This window comes from Oncorhynchus clarkii, chromosome 4, assembly GCF_045791955.1.
Source record: "Oncorhynchus clarkii lewisi isolate Uvic-CL-2024 chromosome 4, UVic_Ocla_1.0, whole genome shotgun sequence".
Taxonomy (NCBI): domain Eukaryota; kingdom Metazoa; phylum Chordata; class Actinopteri; order Salmoniformes; family Salmonidae; genus Oncorhynchus; species Oncorhynchus clarkii.
The window spans coordinates 43,218,267-43,239,447 of NC_092150.1; the positions used below are offsets into that span (position 1 = coordinate 43,218,267).

General features: G+C 42.4%; 1 protein-coding gene across 5 annotated transcripts in view; it reads left to right on the forward strand.

Moving 5' to 3' along the window:
- Window positions 1–21,181, forward strand: part of LOC139406828 (DENN domain-containing protein 1B-like) — a 196,362-nt gene that overhangs the window by 85,332 nt on the left and 89,849 nt on the right. For all 5 annotated transcript variants that reach the window (XM_071149892.1, XM_071149893.1, XM_071149894.1 and 2 more), the window contains exons 4-5: window positions 3,429–3,478; window positions 4,508–4,627. In XM_071149892.1, the coding sequence (XP_071005993.1) occupies window positions 3,429–3,478; window positions 4,508–4,627 (170 nt within the window). The remainder of the gene's footprint in view (window positions 1–3,428; window positions 3,479–4,507; window positions 4,628–21,181) is intronic.

The following is a 21,181-nucleotide window of genomic DNA, read 5'->3' on the forward strand; positions in this document are numbered from 1 at the left end:
TGCTCTACAACATCCGTAGAGTACGATTATTCCTCACACAGGAAGTGGCTCCAGGTCCTTATCCAGACACTTGTCATCTCCCGTCTAGTCTACTGCAACTCTCTGTTGGCTGGGCTCCCTGCTTGTGGCATCAAACCCCTGTAATTTATTCAGAATCCCGCAGCCCACTTGGTGTTCAAACTTTCTAAGTTTTCCCATGTCACCCCGCTTCTCTGCACACTCCACTGGCTTCCAGTCAAAGCTTGCATCATCTTCAAGACCCTGGTGCTTGCCTACGTCGATGTGAAGGTGTTTAGTCCTAGGGTCCTGAGCATAGTGATGAGCTTTGAGGGCAGTATGGTGTTGAACGCTGATCTGTAGTCAAGCACTTAATGGCTACAGATGTGAGTGCTATGAGTCAGTAGTCATTTAAGCAGGTTAACTTGGGCCTCTTGGGCACAGGGACTATGATGGTCTGCTTGAAACATGTAGGTATTACAGACTCGGTCAGGGACAGGTTGAAAATATCAGTGAAGACACTTGCCAGTTGGTCAGCTCATGCTCTGAGTACACGTCCTGTTAATCTGGCCTTGTGAATGTTGTTTAAAAGTCTTACTTACATCGGCTACGGAGAGCATGATAACACAGTCGTCCGGAACATCTGGTGCTCTCATGCATGCTTCAGTATTGCTTACCTCAAAGCGCGCATAGAAGTAATTTAGCTTGTCTGGTAGACTCGTGTCACTGGGCAGCTCGTGGCTGAGCTTCCCTTTGTAATCCGTGGTAGTTTGCAAGCCCTGGCACATCCAATGAGCATCAGTGTAGTAGGATTCAATCTCAGTCCTGTATTTACGTTTTGCCTGTTTGATTGTTCATCCCAGGGCATAGCATGATTTCTTATAAGCGTCTGGATTAGTGTCTCGCTTCTTGAAAGCGACAGCTCTAGTCTTTAGCTCAGTGTGGATGTTGCCTGGCATCCATGGCTTCTTGTTGGGATATGTACGTACGTTGTGGGGATGATGTGGTATATTCCTCAAAGCTATCGGATGAATCCCAGAACATATTCCGCGATTCCTAAGGGGAAGAGGCGTTGTCATGCCCTTTTTATGACTGTGTTGGTGTGTTTGGACCATGATAGTTCCTTAATGACGTGGACACAGAGGATCTCAAAGCTCACGATCCGCTCCTATACAGCCCTGCACTTGACACGATTGTGATGTGTTGTTGACTCACCTAACTATCTTAAGATGAATGCACTAATTGGAAGTCACTCTGGATAAGAGTGTCTGCTAAATTACTAAAATGCTAAATGTTATAAACAGTGGTCCACTCCACAGTACACAGTGGGTTCCCTCTCCCAACACTGAGCTGGGTTTATGGGCTATCAGCCCCAGCCTGTTGAGAAGGATCTGCCCTCAGAGAGCTGTTGGTGACCCATTGGTGAACGGTCCATTGGTGGTCCATAGACAACAGAACAAAGTGGGCTCCATGTTAGCACCATGGGGACGAACAGGCCGAGGCAGAGACAGGCCAGTGTGGAAGGGAAGACCTGCCTGCTGTAGCTATGTTGGGAAGGGTTGTAAAGGCTATGCATAGGCAGAAACAGAGGCAGGCCCTGAACTGTGCTGTAGTTAGCTGTGATGCCAGACCTCCGCTAGGGGAGCTGAGTGTGCTGTCTCACTGAGTGATACCCCTGTCTCTACCTCCGATAAATAATGCAGCCTCTACACGCGCACACACACACACACACACACACACACACACACACACACACACATGCCTTCAGAGCTACAAATGTATTAGCTGCTTTATATTCTTTTGTCTTGGGAAAACGGTTCGCAAGGGGGAGGAGGGGAGAGGAAGTAGTGTACAACAGAATAACAACAACAACAGTGGCAACATCCCTCCCCCCCAGTCTTGGATCCCCCTGATATACTGGAGGTCCCGCACATCACCTGGAGGAATGGAGAAGGAAGGGGGGGGGAGAGAGAGATGCTTGTTGGAGGAGGAAGGGAGAGAGAGATGGTGTTGGAATGTTGTGTACATTGAGAGAGATGGCCATCTGTTTTTCTGTATATATGCCTACATCACACACACACACACACACACACTTTCTTGTATCTGTGATCTTGTCGGTCTCCATGGCTCAGGGACTGTCACTTTTTCCTGTCAACACATGTGGGCGGGGCTATGGCCGTTACGGAATCCGGCAACCCATACGTTTTTATTTGAAGAGAGATGGAGTATGTGTGTTGTCTGTGTGCCATATGTACAACACTAAGCTAGGCTCTCCGAAACATATTGGTGTTCCTACATGGCGGTTAATAATAGCAGTGAGTCCATACGGCGGTGGCGGCTCAGACGTGTGTGACAGTTTTATAGCCACACAGCCTTCCTACACACTGATACGCCACACACACACACACACACACACACACACACACACACACACACACACACACACACACTACCCCCACCCTCATTTCTCTGTTCCTTGTTGCCTGTGGTTATGGTGGCAGGCAGCTTTGTCTAGTGATCGGGGGGGGATCAGTGGTTGTTCCCCATGGCTAGGCTGCTGTGCCAGACAGACACACAGACCCAGGACCAACCTCAGTCAGACAGACAGAAGTGGTGGCTGGCTCCGCTAACCCATATGGTGCTCTGCTCTGCTCCTGTCCCCCAATTACCCCCCCCCCCCCCCCCCACAGGGGAGGTGTTGGGAGATAAAGCCCTTAAGGCTCTACACCCCCCCCCCCCCCCCCCCCCCCCCCCCCCCCCTGCCCGTTCCGTACCCCAGAGCTGCTTAGCCTATTGTCACAGCAATCTGCCACCACCTATAGGTCTTTCTCTCTTCTCTCCTCCATCCCTCTATCCCTGCCTCCCTCCCTCCCTAACTCCTTCCATCCCTCCCTCCCGGCCTCCCTCCCTCTTTCACCGCCATCACCCCTGATAATCGATGTACTGTAAGTAATCGTAGCTAATTATTTAAGCTATGGGTCTGGACCTATAGAAAGGAAAACCTTTTCCCTGATTTTCTCAACTGAAACACTTATCAGCTCTGGGGATTAAGTTGTTTCTGTTGTATTTAGGTTATTTAGCCTAATTTAATTATTTAATGAGATGCTTTTAATGAGCTCACTATCAGACTTTGAATTAGTCTTTGTTCAACAAGTAATGTTATTGATTAAATATATTTGATTAGGCTAAACTTACTGGGTTGCGTATGAACACAAAAATACATTAATTTATTAATAATAAACGTTATATAAGTAGTGTTCTTACTATGAATGCATTGAGTATTCCATAGTTTTTAAACATGTATAAGTAGCATTATATAAAACATCTATACTGGCTTGTTACTGAAGTGTGACTGTTGATTTTGTCATTGGTTTGTTGTTTATGTTATGTCAGTGTTGTCTAATCAGTGGCTGTGTTATTCTGGTTCTCAGGAGTTTCTCCAGACGATACCCAAGTTCTGCTTCCCCTTCGATGTGGAGAGGTAAGGAATAGGATTCCTTCCCCCTGCTCCCCTGTTAATAGTCCTGTACTCTACCCTACCAACACAGGGACACACACACACTAATATGTTTTAGTAACAGGAGAGCTGTGTGTGTATGCTGTGGAGCGATGGCGTGTGGAGTCTGTTGTTAACAGCTGGTGGTGTAGTTGAAGCCAAAAGCCTCTCTTAGTCTCCTAAACACCAAGCCAGTCTGCTCCCTGCTCCCTGCCCAACCCATGCCAAGCCATTTGATCTCACTCCCACCACGGTGTGGGTGTGCTATTTTGTGTGTGTCTGTGTGTGTGTGTCTGTGTGTGTGTGTGTGTGTGTGTGTGTGTGTGTGTGCTTTTGTATGAATTTGTGTCTGTCTGCATATATGTGTATGTCTCGCTTGTATCATGTGTTTGTCTTTGATTGAATAACTATATCTCTAGATTTGGTACCAGTCTGATTTGAAAAGCAGCCCTCTGTAGAATATTCTGCTCTTATTTTGTAGCCTGGAAAATGACATTGGAAAAGTGCCATTGTATAGTTAGGAGGTAAGGGGGTGGGGGTTGGGATTTCCTGAGCTGTGCTGTTCTCCACGCGAGCTTTACTGCTGCCATCTAGTGATGGAACTTCATAAGAAACGCACATGCCCAACTCACACACACTCAAGTCAGGGATTGTAGCCAGAATCATATCGAAAAAGTTTAGAGGTGAGGTCGAGGGACTTCGACTTAGCGTTGGGGGAGTAGTAACTTTTCCCAATTTAAAAAAAATACTGTATCTTTATAATGTTATAATACGTTTGTCATTGCTTTCCTCTGCTGTGATAATGTGGTAATAAGGAGTTTCTAATTTTCTATTTAACTGAAACCATTACATTACTTTCACTGGTCTGATTGTCATGATTGTGTGCTTGTGAAGTAATGATTTGTTATTTCTGTTCCATATGTGACTGTGTGGTAATACTGTATTTCTTGAGGTAATTGGTCGAGTGTTAATGGTGTGTTCTCTCTCTACCGTACGTGTGTGTGCGTTTCCCAGGGTTTCCCAGAGTCAGGTGGGCCAGAACTTTACCTTTGTGCTGACGGACATCGAGAGCAAGCAGAGGTTTGGCTTCTGCAGACTCACTTCCGGCTGCCGTGTCTGCATCTGTCTGCTCAGGTACGACACGCTCACACATATTTAGTAGACTTTGATCTCGAGCACATTTAAGTAAGGAAGCTTATTCTTTAGCACCCTCAAACTCAACTCTGGACCTCGAAGCCAGTTCCACTGCTTTTTTTTTCTCTGTTGTTCCCCTCTAATCTGTGACTGATTTTAGACCTGGGACACCAGGTGTGTGCAATTAATTATCAATTAGAACAGAAAATCAGCAGGCTCCAGACCTCATAGGGTAAGAGTTGAATAGCCCTGTTTTATCTATTGACCGATTGCATCAATCAGTTAGTCATTCATGTTTTGTTTTTTTTCTGAAAAGGATTTTGTCACAATTGCCTTTTTCATGAGGAAAGACATCTATATTATTGACATGTTACTTATTCATAAATACCAACTGTTTGTAATATCCTCACGTCAGTCACATGCAGATTACATTTCTTAATTGATTGTCGAGAGAGTGGGGTTCTCTTTTGGAAGCAGTGTGAATCAGAGTGTTACCCTCTTCAATTTCTTCATGCCCAGTTACAGAAATATTCTAAACTCCTGAATTCCATATTAGTTTGGTCCCTGTAATGTTATTCATTTAGTTCATTTATTTAACCCGGAGTCAATTAGGAACAATCTATCATTTACTATGACGAACTATGAAGAATTATTTTAATAGTAAATTGTAATTTCAACTCCCTCTCGAGATATCGTTTAGCACAGCCTGGATTTATCTCAAATGTGATGTCATCTTTTATTATTAATGTACAGAAAGACATTTTAGTAAAAAATATTTAATAGGGCCTAAGAAACTTTTATATTTTATATTAACAATTTAAATAACAAACATTTAATTAATTAAACAATATAGTTGAACAAACCACAGAATTAATGGGAATTTGCACAGTCCAAAAACAATAATGAAAAAACATTATCGGAAAAAAACGAATTTCTCATATGCTAAACTAAATGCAGTAATTGCCTAAGTGTCGTGAGGTAGTGTGTGTTGTGTGGATATTGACTGGCAGCCGCAGGGTTTATCTTGTTCTTGATGAGCTGCTGTCGAGATGAGCTGCCCCCCACCTCCGCCCCCCCCCCCCCCCCCTCCCTCCACACACACCCGCCCATCCCGGCCAGCCACCACCATGCCCTTTGTTTTCCTTTTTCTTTTTTGTCTCTCTCCTCGTTATTCGGCTACAGGCACAGAAGCACGGCAAAGGAAGCCGCTTTGCCCATAATTATGCATGAAGCCTCGCTGCCAATTAGCAGAGACTCCCCTGTCCCCCTCTCTGAGTCCCACATGCTAATTCATTTGACATATGATGTATAAAATTCATTATGCATTCTGAACAGTTTGCATGGCTTGCTTCATTCATAATAAGAAATGTATAGAAAGAAAACAAATATTCTGTGAGTGTGTTTTTAAAGACTTCAGTTTGTTTTTGCTGCCTCCTTTTTTTGCCTCGTAAATAGACCCACTGTGTGGCGAAAAAAGGTTAGTGAAAATAGTTTAAATCCTGATTACAAAGACATGCATATTTTAGATACCTCATTGTTTAGAAATGTGAAATATGGACAAATAGAATGTTTGCATCAATGACAAACTTGGTTCCAAGTTTATTTATTTTTAACCTTTGTTTTTCCATTTATATATATTTTTTTACATATTAGTAATACAAAGTAGAATGAATATTTTTGTATTGCCCTGTTTGCTTTAATTGAGAAATGCAGAAATGGAAGGAAGTTAGGAATTCTTAGATAAGCAATCCAAGTTGTGATCATATTGAATAATGATCAAATGAGACAGAGACATTGCCTTCACAAAGTATTCACACCCCTTGACTTGACTTTAAAAGTAAAATGTGACAGCCTGCATTAAAAATGGTATGAATTGAGATTTGTTTTGTCGTTGGCCTACACATAATACCTCATTATGTCACAGTGAAATTATATTTCACTACATTTTTACAACTGAATTAAAAATGAAAAGCTGAAATGCCTCAAGTATTCAAAGTAAACATTTACTTCAAAAGTCACATAATAAGTTGCAAAGACTCACTTTGAGTTGCAATAATAGTGTTTAACATGATTTTTTATTGGCTACCTCATCTCTTTACTCCACACACATAATTCATTATCTGTAAGATCGGTCAGTCGAACAGTGAATTTCAAACACAGATTCAACCACAAAGACTCGGAAGGTTTTCCAATGCCTCACAAAGAAAGGGCACCTATTGGTAGATGGGTAAAAAAAACAACTAAAAAGCAGACATTGAATAGCCCTTTGAGGATGGTAAAGTTATTAATTACACTTTGGATAGTGTATCAATACACCCAGTCACTACAAAGATACAGGGGTTCTTCCTAACGGAGTTGCTGGAGAGGAAGATTTTGGGGATTTCACCATGAGGACAATGGTGACTTCAAAACAGTTACAAAGTTTTCTCCTATCACAGCAATTCAACTGAGGATGGATCAACAAGATTGTAGTTACTCCCCAATACTAACCTTATTGATAGAGTGAAAAGACAGAAACCTGCACAGAATTAAAATATTCCAAAACATGCATCCTGTTTACATTAAGGCGTTAAAGTAAAACTGCAAAAAAACGTGGCAAACTTTGTCCCGAATACAAAGTGTTAGGTTTGGGGAAATCCAACACAACAAACACATCACTGAGTACCACTCTTCATATCTTCAATCATGGTGGTGGCAACGGCAAGGACTAGGGGGGTTTAAAAAACAAACAAAAAATGGAATAGAGCTAAGTACAGGCAACATCCTATAGGAAAACCTGGGTTAGTCTTCTTTCCAACAGACACTGGGAGACAAATTCACCTTTCAGCAGGACAATAACCTAAAACACAAGGCCAAATATGCACTGCAGTTTCTTACCAAGATGACATTGGATGTTCCTGAGTGGCCTATGGCAAGACTTGGACATGGCTTTACAACAATGATCAACAACCAACTTAACAAAGCTTGAAGAATAAAAAACAAAGTGCCAATATTGTACAATCCAGGTGTGCAAAGCTATTAGAGACTTACCCAGAAATACATCACTGCCAAAGATGATTCTAACATGTATTGACTTAGTGCGTTGAATACTTATCTAATCAAGATATATTAGTATATTAGTGTTTTATTTTTAATGGGCATTGTGTCAAGATGGGCATTGTGTCAAGAAGCAGGGTGGCTTGGTTGGGTTGTGTTTCGGAGGACGCATGGCTCTCGACCTTTGCCTCTCCCAAGTCCGTACAGGAGTTGCAGGGACGAGACAAGACTGTAACTACTACCAATACGATACCATGAAATTGGGGAGAAAAAGGGGTGAGAAATACAATTTAAAAAACAAACCAACCACTCCACAAATTCCTTGTTAACAAACTATAGTTTTGGCAAGTCGGTTAGGACATCTACTTTGTGCATGACACAAGTCATTTTTCCAACAATTGTTTACAGTCAGATTATTTCACTTATAATTCACTGTATCACAATTCCAGTGGGTCCGAAGTTTAAATACACCGAGTTGACTGGGCCTTTAAACAGCTTGGAAAATTCCAGAAAATTATGTCATAGCTTTATTCTGATTGGCTAATTGACATCATTTGAGTCAATTGGAGGTGTACCTGTGGATGTTTTTAAGGGCCTACCTTGAAACACAGTGCCTCTTTGCTTGACATCATGGGAAAATCAAAAGAAATCAGCCAAGACCTGAGAAAAATAATTGTAGACCTCCACGGGTCTGTTTCATCCTTGGGAGCAATTTCCAAACACCTGAAGGTACCATGTTCATCTGTACAAATAATAGTAAGTAAGTATAATCACCATGGGACCACACAGCCATCATGCCGCTCAGGAAGGAGACACGTTCTGTCTCCTAGAGATGAACGTACTTTGGTGCGAAAAGTGCAAATCAATCACAGAACAACAGCAAAGGACCCTGTGAAGATGCTGGAGGAAACGGGTACAAAAGTATCTATATCCACAGTAAAACAAGTCCTATGGCGACATAACCTGAAAGGCCGCTCAGCAAGGAAGAAGCCACTGCTCCAAAACTGCCATAAGAAAGCCAGACTACGGTTTGCAACTGCACATGGGGACAAAGATTGTACTTTTTGGAGAAATGTCCTCTGGTCTGATGAAACAAAAATAGAACTGTTTGGCCATAATGACCATCGTTATGTTTGGAGGATAAAGGGGGAGGCTTGCAAGCCAAAGAACACCATTCGAACCGTGAAGCACAGGGGTGGCAGCATCATGTTGTGGGGGTGCTTTGCTGCAGGAGGTACTGGTGCACATCACAAAATAGATGGCGTCATGAGGGAGGACAATTATGTGGATGTATTGAAGCAACATCTCAAGACATCAGTCAGGAAGTTAAAGCTTGGTCACAAATGGGTCTTCGAAATGGGAAATGCATTCTAAAGTTGTGGCAGAATAGCTTAAGGACAACAAAGTCAAGGTATTGGAGTGGCCATCACAAAGCCCTGACCTCAATCCTATAGAAGATTTGTGGGCAGAACTGAAAAAGCGTGTGCAAGCAAGGAGGCCAGCAAACCTGACTCCGTTACACCCGCTCTGTCAGGAGGAATGGGCCAAAATTCACCCATCTTATTGTGGGAAGCTTGTGGAAGGCTACCCGGAACGTTTGACCCAAGTTAAACAATTTAAAGGAAATGCTACCAAATACTAATTGAGTGTATGTAAACTTCTGACCCGCTGGGAATGTGATGAAAGAAATAAAAGCTGAAATAAATCATTCTTTCTACTATTATTCTGACATTTCAAATTCTTAAAATAAAGTGGTGATCCTAACTGACCTAAGACAGGGAATTTTTACTTGGATTAAATGTCAGATATTGTGAAAAACTGAGATTAAATGTATTTGGCTAAGGTGTATGTAAACTTCCGACTTCAACTGTATATATACAGTGCATTCAGAAAGTATTCAGACCCTTTGATTTTTTTCCACATTTTTGTTACGTTACAGCCTTATTTATTACGTTACATTTCCTCAACAATCTACACACAATACCACATAATGACAAACAAAACAGGGGTTTAGAAAGTTTTGCTAATGTATTAAACATTTAAAACAGAACAACCTTATTTACATAAGTATTCAGATCCTTTGCTACGAGACTCGAAATTAAGCTCAGGTGCATCCTGTTTCCATTGATCATCCTTGAGATGTTTCTACAACTTCATTGGAGTCCACCTGTGGTAAATCCAATTGATTGGACATGATTTGGAAAGGCACACACCTGTCTATAGAAGGTCCCACAATTGGAAGTGCATGTCAGAGCAAAAACCAAGCCCTGAGCTCGAAGGAATTGTCCGTAGAGCTTCGAGACAGGATTGTGTCGAGGCACAGATCTGGGTAAGGGTACCAAAAAAATTCTGCAGCATTGAAGGTCCTGAAGAACACAGTGGCCTCCATCATTCTTAAATGGAACAAGTTTGAACCACCAATACTCTTCCTAGAGCTGATCACCCGGCCAAACTGAAATCGAGGGAGAAGGGCCTTGGTTGGGGAGGTGACCAAGAATGTGATGATCACTCTGACTGAGCCGCAGAGTTACTTTGTTGAGATGGGAGAACCTTCCAGAAGGACAACCATCTCTGCAGCACTCCACCAATCAGGCCTTTATGGTAGGGTGGCCAGATGGAATCCACTCCCCAGTAAAAGGCACATGACATCCCAATTGGAGTTTGCCAAAAGACATCTAAAGACTCTCAGACCATGAGAAACAAGATTCTCTGGTTGGATGAAACCTGGTACCATGCCTTTGGTGAAGCATGGTGGTGGCAGCATCATGCTGTGGGGAGGTTTTTCAGTTACAGGGACTGGGAGACTGGTCAGGATCGAGGGAAAGATGAACGGAGCAAAGTACAGAGAGATCCTTGATGAAAACCTGCTCCAGATCGCTCAGGACCTCAGACTGGGGCGAAGGTTCACCTTCCAACAGGACAACAACCCTAAGCACACAGCCAAGACAACTCGGAGTGGCTTCGGAACAAGTCTCTGAATGTCCTTGTGTGGCCCAGCCAGAGCCCAAACTTGAACCCGATCAAACATCTCTGGAGAGACCTGAAAATAGCTGTGCAGCAATGCTCCCCATCCAACCTGAGATCTTGAGAGGATCTGCAGAGAAGAATGGGAGACACTCCCCAAATACAGGTGTGCCAAGCATGCGCATCATAACCAAAACGATTCAAGGCTGTAATCACTGCCAAAGGTGCTTCATCAAAGTACTGAGTAAAGGGTCTGAATAGTTATGTAAATGTGATATTTAACTTTTTTGTTTGTAATACATTTTCAAAACTTTCTAGAAACCTGTTTTTGCTATTTCATTACGGGGGTATTTTGTGTCGATTGTTGAGATTTTTTCTTTTTTACAATTTCAATCTATTTTAATCCCACATTGTAACGCAACAAAATGTGGAAAAGGTCAAGGGGTATGAATACTTTCTGAAGGCACTTTCGATAAAGGAGGCTTCTAGCTAGCTACCTTTTATTTAATGTGTCTGTTCCCCGGATATAAAACTAAGGTAAGTAAAACAGTTTGCGTCACTGTGATTGTTGAGGTGCTCCGAGTATAGAATTGTCACCTATGCTAACACAAGGAAGTGGCTTAATGAGTAAGGACAGTTCTATGTGGCCAGGCCTTTGTTGTGCTGCGGCTAAAGCCCAGGCTGAAAGGGCCACGCTACCTTCAGGCCAAAACCTCTTCAAAGAGGCAGAATGTTTCGATTTTACTCTTTCTTCCTTCCTTCCTTCCCCTCCATCCTCTTCTTCCTCCTCCTCTCCTCTTTTCTCTTTTGGTCACTCTCTCATATTTAGGGACAAATCACCCTTGGACATGTCAGAGGGGTCTCAGATGAAAAAAGGTGTTTTCCTTGATTTTATTTGGCGGGTGAGACCTGGGTTCCCTTTTAGGGACGTCGGCGCTCCAGTTTGTGGTCACTTAGCGAGTCGCCGGAGGACTTCCTTCCCTGTACTTAACCTCTGACCCGGGAAAGTAAAGGTGTAATCAAATCTTCCAGTGAGCTGGCTACAAGGTACAAGTTGACTTTCACTAAGGGCCGTGGGTGTGAAGGGAGATTTAAGACCCGTCCAGGGAATATGAATAACAGTGCCGCGCTTAACATCCAACAGGTGTAGTTTATTTATCACATGAAAACCTAACCTGCCCAAAGATATGTAGATATTTATTTGCATTGAGATATTGCAGTTTGTTTATTCTGGTAATATCCCTACACCAGGAAAAAAACTATCTTCTCTCTCTTCTATTTGTTTTTATGGGTAATTACATAATTTGCGTCGTTACAAAAACACCAGTTAATTTATTTGAGCTTTTAGAGAATATAAGTCTTAAGAATTAAGACATAACGAAAATAATTTGACCACATCTAGCCTATATCTTCTGTTCTGCCCATCTATGTGTAGATGGGAGAGTCTCTGAGGGGTTGTGTTGTGGTAGGGGATACAGTCTGTTGCCTGGCTACCCATCCACATCGCTTCGGCCAAGCGTCTCGCCCACTAACATTTCTTCTCCACGATGAGTCTGGATTTGCTTCCTCCCCAACAACTTATTGAATGCGAACACATTCAAACCATTCTGATTGCTCCCAGAAAACTATGGGTTGGTCCAGTGCCAGCCTACACGAAACATGAATCACTTTATTTTGATGTCAGCGCACACAAATTTATAGGATTAGCAGGTTCAGATTGATGCATGGAGGTATTTGATCAAGCAACTAAATTAAATTCAGGATTAGTCGTCAGGAAATACAGTCGACGGGGTTGTGTTAGGGGATATAGTCTGCGGGGTTGTTTTGTGTGTAGAGGATACAGTCGGGTTGTTTTGTGATAGGGGATCCGTGTTGGGGAAGCTACTATGAAAATATAGTTTACCAAGTTACCAATTACTTCACACTGGAAGAAGTTAAACTACAATAAAGCTACCCTTAAACATATAGTTTACTTAACTACTTTTTCAAAGTAACTTTAGTTAACGTCATCCAAACTACACTCAACAAAAATATAAACTTAACATGTAAAGTGTTGGTTCCATGTTTCATGAGCTGAAATAAAAGATCCCTGAAATGTTCCATACCCACAAAAATATTATAAAAAATGTTTTGGGGCACAATTTTTTTTAAGTCCAAGTTAGTGAGCATTTCTCCTTTGCAAAGATAATCCACCCACATGACAGGTGTGGCATATCAAGACGCTGATTAAACAGCATGATCATTACACAGGTGCTTGGGACAATAAAAGGCCACTCTAAAATGTGCAGTTTTGTCACACAACACAATTCCACAGATGTCTCAAGTTTTGAGGGAGTGCACAATTGGCATGCTGACTGCAGGAATGTCCACCAGAGCTGTTGTCAGAGAATTGAAAGTTTATTTATCTGCCATAAGCCCCCTCCAACGTTGTTTTAGAGAATTTGGCAGTATGTCCAACCGGCACTCACAACCACAGACCATGTGCATGGTGTCGTGTGAAGGCCATGTGTATGGTGGGCGAGCGTTTTGCTGATGTCAATGTTGTGAACAGATTGCCCCATGGTGGCGGTGGGGTTATGGTATGGGCAGGCATATGTTACGGACAACAAACACAATTCCATTTTATTAATAGCAATTTGAATGCACAGAGATACCGTGACGAGATCTTAAGGCCCATTGTCATGCCATTCATCCGCCGCCATCACCTCATGTTTCAGCATGATTAATGCACGGCCCCATGTTGCAAGGATCTGTACACAATTCCTGGAAGCTGAAAATGTCCCAGTTCTTCCATGGCCTGCATACTCACCAGAAATGTCACAAACCCATTGAGCATGTTTGTAATGCTCTGGATCGACGTGGGCGACAGCATGTTGCAGTTCCCGCCAATATCCAGCAACTTCGCACAACCATTGAAGAGGAGTGGGACAACATTCCATAGGCCACAATCAACAGCCTGATCAACTCTATGCAAAGGAGATGTGTCACACTGCATGGTGCAAATGGTGGTCACACCAGATACGGACTTATCCACGCCCCTACCTTTTTTAAAGGTTTCTGTGACCATGCATCTCTATTCCCAGTCATGTGAAATCCATAGATTAGGGCCTAATTTATTTATTTCAATTGACTCATTTCCTTATATAAACTGTATATATTTGAAATTGTTGCATGTTGCGTTTTATATTTTTATTCAGTATACTTTGTGAAAAAGTATCATATCTAAATCTTAAATTGCCAGAACAGTGGAGTCAGATGTTGACAGAATGTTTGAAATGATAATCTGATGCCGAAAAAGAAAGTAAATTCAGGCGTTCTTTACCCATATTTTATTTTAGTCAAAAAGTAGTGTGTAGTTCCTGTAGTTAGCTAGACCAGTACATGGCCAAAAATGTTATTAACTATTGAAAACACTACAAAGATATGAACTTTGTTCAACTACCACCAAGCTCATCAAAATGTAATTAAGTTGGTTATTTGAATCAGCTGTGTAGTGCTAGGGATTAAAAACAGAGTTTTGGAAACCCTGCTGTAGAAGATACAGTCTGAGGGGTTGTGTTGTGGTAGGAGATACAGTCTGAGGGGTTGTGTTGTGGTAGGAGATACAGTCTGAGGGGTTGTGTTGTGGTAGGAGATACAGTCTGAGGGGTTGTGTTGTGGGAGGAGATACAGTCTGAGGGGTTGTGTTGTGGTAGGAGATACAGTCTGAGGGGTTGTGTTGTGGGAGGAGATACAGTCTGAGGGGTTGTGTTGTGGGAGGAGATACAGTCTGAGGGGTTGTGTTGTGGTAGGAGATACAGTCTGAGGAGTTGTGTTGTGGTAGGAGATACAGTCTGAGGGGTTGTGTTGTGGTAGGAGATACAGTCTGAGGGGTTGTGTTGTGGTAGGAGATACAGTTGGAGGGTTTGTAAGTTGGCCATATACTTAACTGGTTTACTCTGAGTATCCAGTACTTTGAGTGATGTGTGTGTTTTAAAACAGCTGGAGAGATAGCCGGGCCTCCATACACATTGATGGATGTCTCTCTATCTGGGGATTTAGGAAGCACAAACAGACCTAAGCTGCTAACTGAGGAGAGGAGCAATGATTTCTTAAATCGCTTCATTTAAGAAAAAAATAAACACATACTGTACCACAGGAAATAGCTCAGAAATAATCATCCGTTTTATACAAAAACATGCACCAATCGGTGTGTGAGGCCTGACTGGACAGAGAGAGAGGAGAGAGGTATGTGAAGGATTAGTGTCCAGGAGCCTGGCTTTGTAAACAAAGGACCTGATGAGACTGATAATGACTGGTCTTTGTTTCAATGACCTGTTCAGAATTTTTTGAAAATGTTCATTTGGTTGTATGGATTAATTTGGTTGTATTGATTTTTCCCCCCCCTCTTTTAATGTTGAAAATAAACTTCAACACATCTACAATGAGATGGGCAGTGTTTCTGTCATATGCATCTGAATTACTTCTAAGTATTTTGTCATTTGGATTACACTGAGCTGAACTACCAAAATACTTATATTGTATTGTACAATCCAGGTGTGCAAAGCTATTAGAGACTTACCCAGAAATACATCACTGCCAAAGATGATTCTAACATGTATTGACTTAGTGCGTTGAATACTTATCTAATCAAGATATATTAGTATATTAGTGTTTTATTTTTAATGGGCATTGTGTCAAGATGGGCATTGTGTCAAGAAGCAGGGTGGCTTGGTTGGGGTGGCTTGGTTGGGTTGTGTTTCGGAGGACGCATGGCTCTCGACCTTTGCCTCTCCCAAGTCCGTACAGGAGTTGCAGGGACGAGACAAGACTGTAACTACTACCAATACGATACCATGAAATTGGGGAGAAAAAGGGGTGAGAAATACAATTTAAAAAACAAACCAACCACTCCACAAATTCCTTGTTAACAAACTATAGTTTTGGCAAGTCGGTTAGGACATCTACTTTGTGCATGACACAAGTCATTTTTCCAACAATTGTTTACAGTCAGATTATTTCACTTATAATTCACTGTATCACAATTCCAGTGGGTCCGAAGTTTAAATACACCGAGTTGACTGGGCCTTTAAACAGCTTGGAAAATTCCAGAAAATTATGTCATAGCTTTATTCTGATTGGCTAATTGACATCATTTGAGTCAATTGGAGGTGTACCTGTGGATGTTTTTAAGGGCCTACCTTGAAACACAGTGCCTCTTTGCTTGACATCATGGGAAAATCAAAAGAAATCAGCCAAGACCTGAGAAAAATAATTGTAGACCTCCACGGGTCTGTTTCATCCTTGGGAGCAATTTCCAAACACCTGAAGGTACCATGTTCATCTGTACAAATAATAGTAAGTAAGTATAATCACCATGGGACCACACAGCCATCATGCCGCTCAGGAAGGAGACACGTTCTGTCTCCTAGAGATGAACGTACTTTGGTGCGAAAAGTGCAAATCAATCACAGAACAACAGCAAAGGACCCTGTGAAGATGCTGGAGGAAACGGGTACAAAAGTATCTATATCCACAGTAAAACAAGTCCTATGGCGACATAACCTGAAAGGCCGCTCAGCAAGGAAGAAGCCACTGCTCCAAAACTGCCATAAGAAAGCCAGACTACGGTTTGCAACTGCACATGGGGACAAAGATTGTACTTTTTGGAGAAATGTCCTCTGGTCTGATGAAACAAAAATAGAACTGTTTGGCCATAATGACCATCGTTATGTTTGGAGGATAAAGGGGGAGGCTTGCAAGCCAAAGAACACCATTCGAACCGTGAAGCACAGGGGTGGCAGCATCATGTTGTGGGGGTGCTTTGCTGCAGGAGGTACTGGTGCACATCACAAAATAGATGGCGTCATGAGGGAGGACAATTATGTGGATGTATTGAAGCAACATCTCAAGACATCAGTCAGGAAGTTAAAGCTTGGTCACAAATGGGTCTTCGAAATGGGAAATGCATTCTAAAGTTGTGGCAGAATAGCTTAAGGACAACAAAGTCAAGGTATTGGAGTGGCCATCACAAAGCCCTGACCTCAATCCTATAGAAGATTTGTGGGCAGAACTGAAAAAGCGTGTGCAAGCAAGGAGGCCAGCAAACCTGACTCCGTTACACCCGCTCTGTCAGGAGGAATGGGCCAAAATTCACCCATCTTATTGTGGGAAGCTTGTGGAAGGCTACCCGGAACGTTTGACCCAAGTTAAACAATTTAAAGGAAATGCTACCAAATACTAATTGAGTGTATGTAAACTTCTGACCCGCTGGGAATGTGATGAAAGAAATAAAAGCTGAAATAAATCATTCTTTCTACTATTATTCTGACATTTCAAATTCTTAAAATAAAGTGGTGATCCTAACTGACCTAAGACAGGGAATTTTTACTTGGATTAAATGTCAGATATTGTGAAAAACTGAGATTAAATGTATTTGGCTAAGGTGTATGTAAACTTCCGACTTCAACTGTATATATACAGTGCATTCAGAAAGTATTCAGACCCTTTGATTTTTTTCCACATTTTTGTTACGTTACAGCCTTATTTATTACGTTACATTTCCTCAACAATCTACACACAATACCACATAATGACAAACAAAACAGGGGTTTAGAAAGTTTTGCTAATGTATTAAACATTTAAAACAGAACAACCTTATTTACATAAGTATTCAGATCCTTTGCTACGAGACTCGAAATTAAGCTCAGGTGCATCCTGTTTCCATTGATCATCCTTGAGATGTTTCTACAACTTCATTGGAGTCCACCTGTGGTAAATCCAATTGATTGGACATGATTTGGAAAGGCACACACCTGTCTATAGAAGGTCCCACAATTGGAAGTGCATGTCAGAGCAAAAACCAAGCCCTGAGCTCGAAGGAATTGTCCGTAGAGCTTCGAGACAGGATTGTGTCGAGGCACAGATCTGGGTAAGGGTACCAAAAAAATTCTGCAGCATTGAAGGTCCTGAAGAACACAGTGGCCTCCATCATTCTTAAATGGAACAAGTTTGAACCACCAATACTCTTCCTAGAGCTGATCACCCGGCCAAACTGAAATCGAGGGAGAAGGGCCTTGGTTGGGGAGGTGACCAAGAATGTGATGATCACTCTGACTGAGCCGCAGAGTTACTTTGTTGAGATGGGAGAACCTTCCAGAAGGACAACCATCTCTGCAGCACTCCACCAATCAGGCCTTTATGGTAGGGTGGCCAGATGGAATCCACTCCCCAGTAAAAGGCACATGACATCCCAATTGGAGTTTGCCAAAAGACATCTAAAGACTCTCAGACCATGAGAAACAAGATTCTCTGGTTGGATGAAACCTGGTACCATGCCTTTGGTGAAGCATGGTGGTGGCAGCATCATGCTGTGGGGAGGTTTTTCAGTTACAGGGACTGGGAGACTGGTCAGGATCGAGGGAAAGATGAACGGAGCAAAGTACAGAGAGATCCTTGATGAAAACCTGCTCCAGATCGCTCAGGACCTCAGACTGGGGCGAAGGTTCACCTTCCAACAGGACAACAACCCTAAGCACACAGCCAAGACAACTCGGAGTGGCTTCGGAACAAGTCTCTGAATGTCCTTGTGTGGCCCAGCCAGAGCCCAAACTTGAACCCGATCAAACATCTCTGGAGAGACCTGAAAATAGCTGTGCAGCAATGCTCCCCATCCAACCTGAGATCTTGAGAGGATCTGCAGAGAAGAATGGGAGACACTCCCCAAATACAGGTGTGCCAAGCATGCGCATCATAACCAAAACGATTCAAGGCTGTAATCACTGCCAAAGGTGCTTCATCAAAGTACTGAGTAAAGGGTCTGAATAGTTATGTAAATGTGATATTTAACTTTTTTGTTTGTAATACATTTTCAAAACTTTCTAGAAACCTGTTTTTGCTATTTCATTACGGGGGTATTTTGTGTCGATTGTTGAGATTTTTTCTTTTTTACAATTTCAATCTATTTTAATCCCACATTGTAACGCAACAAAATGTGGAAAAGGTCAAGGGGTATGAATACTTTCTGAAGGCACTTTCGATAAAGGAGGCTTCTAGCTAGCTACCTTTTATTTAATGTGTCTGTTCCCCGGATATAAAACTAAGGTAAGTAAAACAGTTTGCGTCACTGTGATTGTTGAGGTGCTCCGAGTATAGAATTGTCACCTATGCTAACACAAGGAAGTGGCTTAATGAGTAAGGACAGTTCTATGTGGCCAGGCCTTTGTTGTGCTGCGGCTAAAGCCCAGGCTGAAAGGGCCACGCTACCTTCAGGCCAAAACCTCTTCAAAGAGGCAGAATGTTTCGATTTTACTCTTTCTTCCTTCCTTCCTTCCCCTCCATCCTCTTCTTCCTCCTCCTCTCCTCTTTTCTCTTTTGGTCACTCTCTCATATTTAGGGACAAATCACCCTTGGACATGTCAGAGGGGTCTCAGATGAAAAAAGGTGTTTTCCTTGATTTTATTTGGCGGGTGAGACCTGGGTTCCCTTTTAGGGACGTCGGCGCTCCAGTTTGTGGTCACTTAGCGAGTCGCCGGAGGACTTCCTTCCCTGTACTTAACCTCTGACCCGGGAAAGTAAAGGTGTAATCAAATCTTCCAGTGAGCTGGCTACAAGGTACAAGTTGACTTTCACTAAGGGCCGTGGGTGTGAAGGGAGATTTAAGACCCGTCCAGGGAATATGAATAACAGTGCCGCGCTTAACATCCAACAGGTGTAGTTTATTTATCACATGAAAACCTAACCTGCCCAAAGATATGTAGATATTTATTTGCATTGAGATATTGCAGTTTGTTTATTCTGGTAATATCCCTACACCAGGAAAAAAACTATCTTCTCTCTCTTCTATTTGTTTTTATGGGTAATTACATAATTTGCGTCGTTACAAAAACACCAGTTAATTTATTTGAGCTTTTAGAGAATATAAGTCTTAAGAATTAAGACATAACGAAAATAATTTGACCACATCTAGCCTATATCTTCTGTTCTGCCCATCTATGTGTAGATGGGAGAGTCTCTGAGGGGTTGTGTTGTGGTAGGGGATACAGTCTGTTGCCTGGCTACCCATCCACATCGCTTCGGCCAAGCGTCTCGCCCACTAACATTTCTTCTCCACGATGAGTCTGGATTTGCTTCCTCCCCAACAACTTATTGAATGCGAACACATTCAAACCATTCTGATTGCTCCCAGAAAACTATGGGTTGGTCCAGTGCCAGCCTACACGAAACATGAATCACTTTATTTTGATGTCAGCGCACACAAATTTATAGGATTAGCAGGTTCAGATTGATGCATGGAGGTATTTGATCAAGCAACTAAATTAAATTCAGGATTAGTCGTCAGGAAATACAGTCGACGGGGTTGTGTTAGGGGATATAGTCTGCGGGGTTGTTTTGTGTGTAGAGGATACAGTCGGGTTGTTTTGTGATAGGGGATCCGTGTTGGGGAAGCTACTATGAAAATATAGTTTACCAAGTTACCAATTACTTCACACTGGAAGAAGTTAAACTACAATAAAGCTACCCTTAAACATATAGTTTACTTAACTACTTTTTCAAAGTAACTTTAGTTAACGTCATCCAAACTACACTCAACAAAAATATAAACTTAACATGTAAAGTGTTGGTTCCATGTTTCATGAGCTGAAATAAAAGATCCCTGAAATGTTCCATACCCACAAAAATATTATAAAAAATGTTTTGGGGCACAATTTTTTTTAAGTCCAAGTTAGTGAGCATTTCTCCTTTGCAAAGATAATCCACCCACATGACAGGTGTGGCATATCAAGACGCTGATTAAACAGCATGATCATTACACAGGTGCTTGGGACAATAAAAGGCCACTCTAAAATGTGCAGTTTTGTCACACAACACAATTCCACAGATGTCTCAAGTTTTGAGGGAGTGCACAATTGGCATGCTGACTGCAGGAATGTCCACCAGAGCTGTTGTCAGAGAATTGAAAGTTTATTTATCTGCCATAAGCCCCCTCCAACGTTGTTTTAGAGAATTTGGCAGTATGTCCAACCGGCACTCACAACCACAGACCATGTGCATGGTGTCGTGTGAAGGCCATGTGTATGGTGGGCGAGCGTTTTGCTGATGTCAATGTTGTGAACAGATTGCCCCATGGTGGCGGTGGGGTTATGGTATGGGCAGGCATATGTTACGGACAACAAACACAATTCCATTTTATTAATAGCAATTTGAATGCACAGAGATACCGTGACGAGATCTTAAGGCCCATTGTCATGCCATTCATCCGCCGCCATCACCTCATGTTTCAGCATGATTAATGCACGGCCCCATGTTGCAAGGATCTGTACACAATTCCTGGAAGCTGAAAATGTCCCAGTTCTTCCATGGCCTGCATACTCACCAGAAATGTCACAAACCCATTGAGCATGTTTGTAATGCTCTGGATCGACGTGGGCGACAGCATGTTGCAGTTCCCGCCAATATCCAGCAACTTCGCACAACCATTGAAGAGGAGTGGGACAACATTCCATAGGCCACAATCAACAGCCTGATCAACTCTATGCAAAGGAGATGTGTCACACTGCATGGTGCAAATGGTGG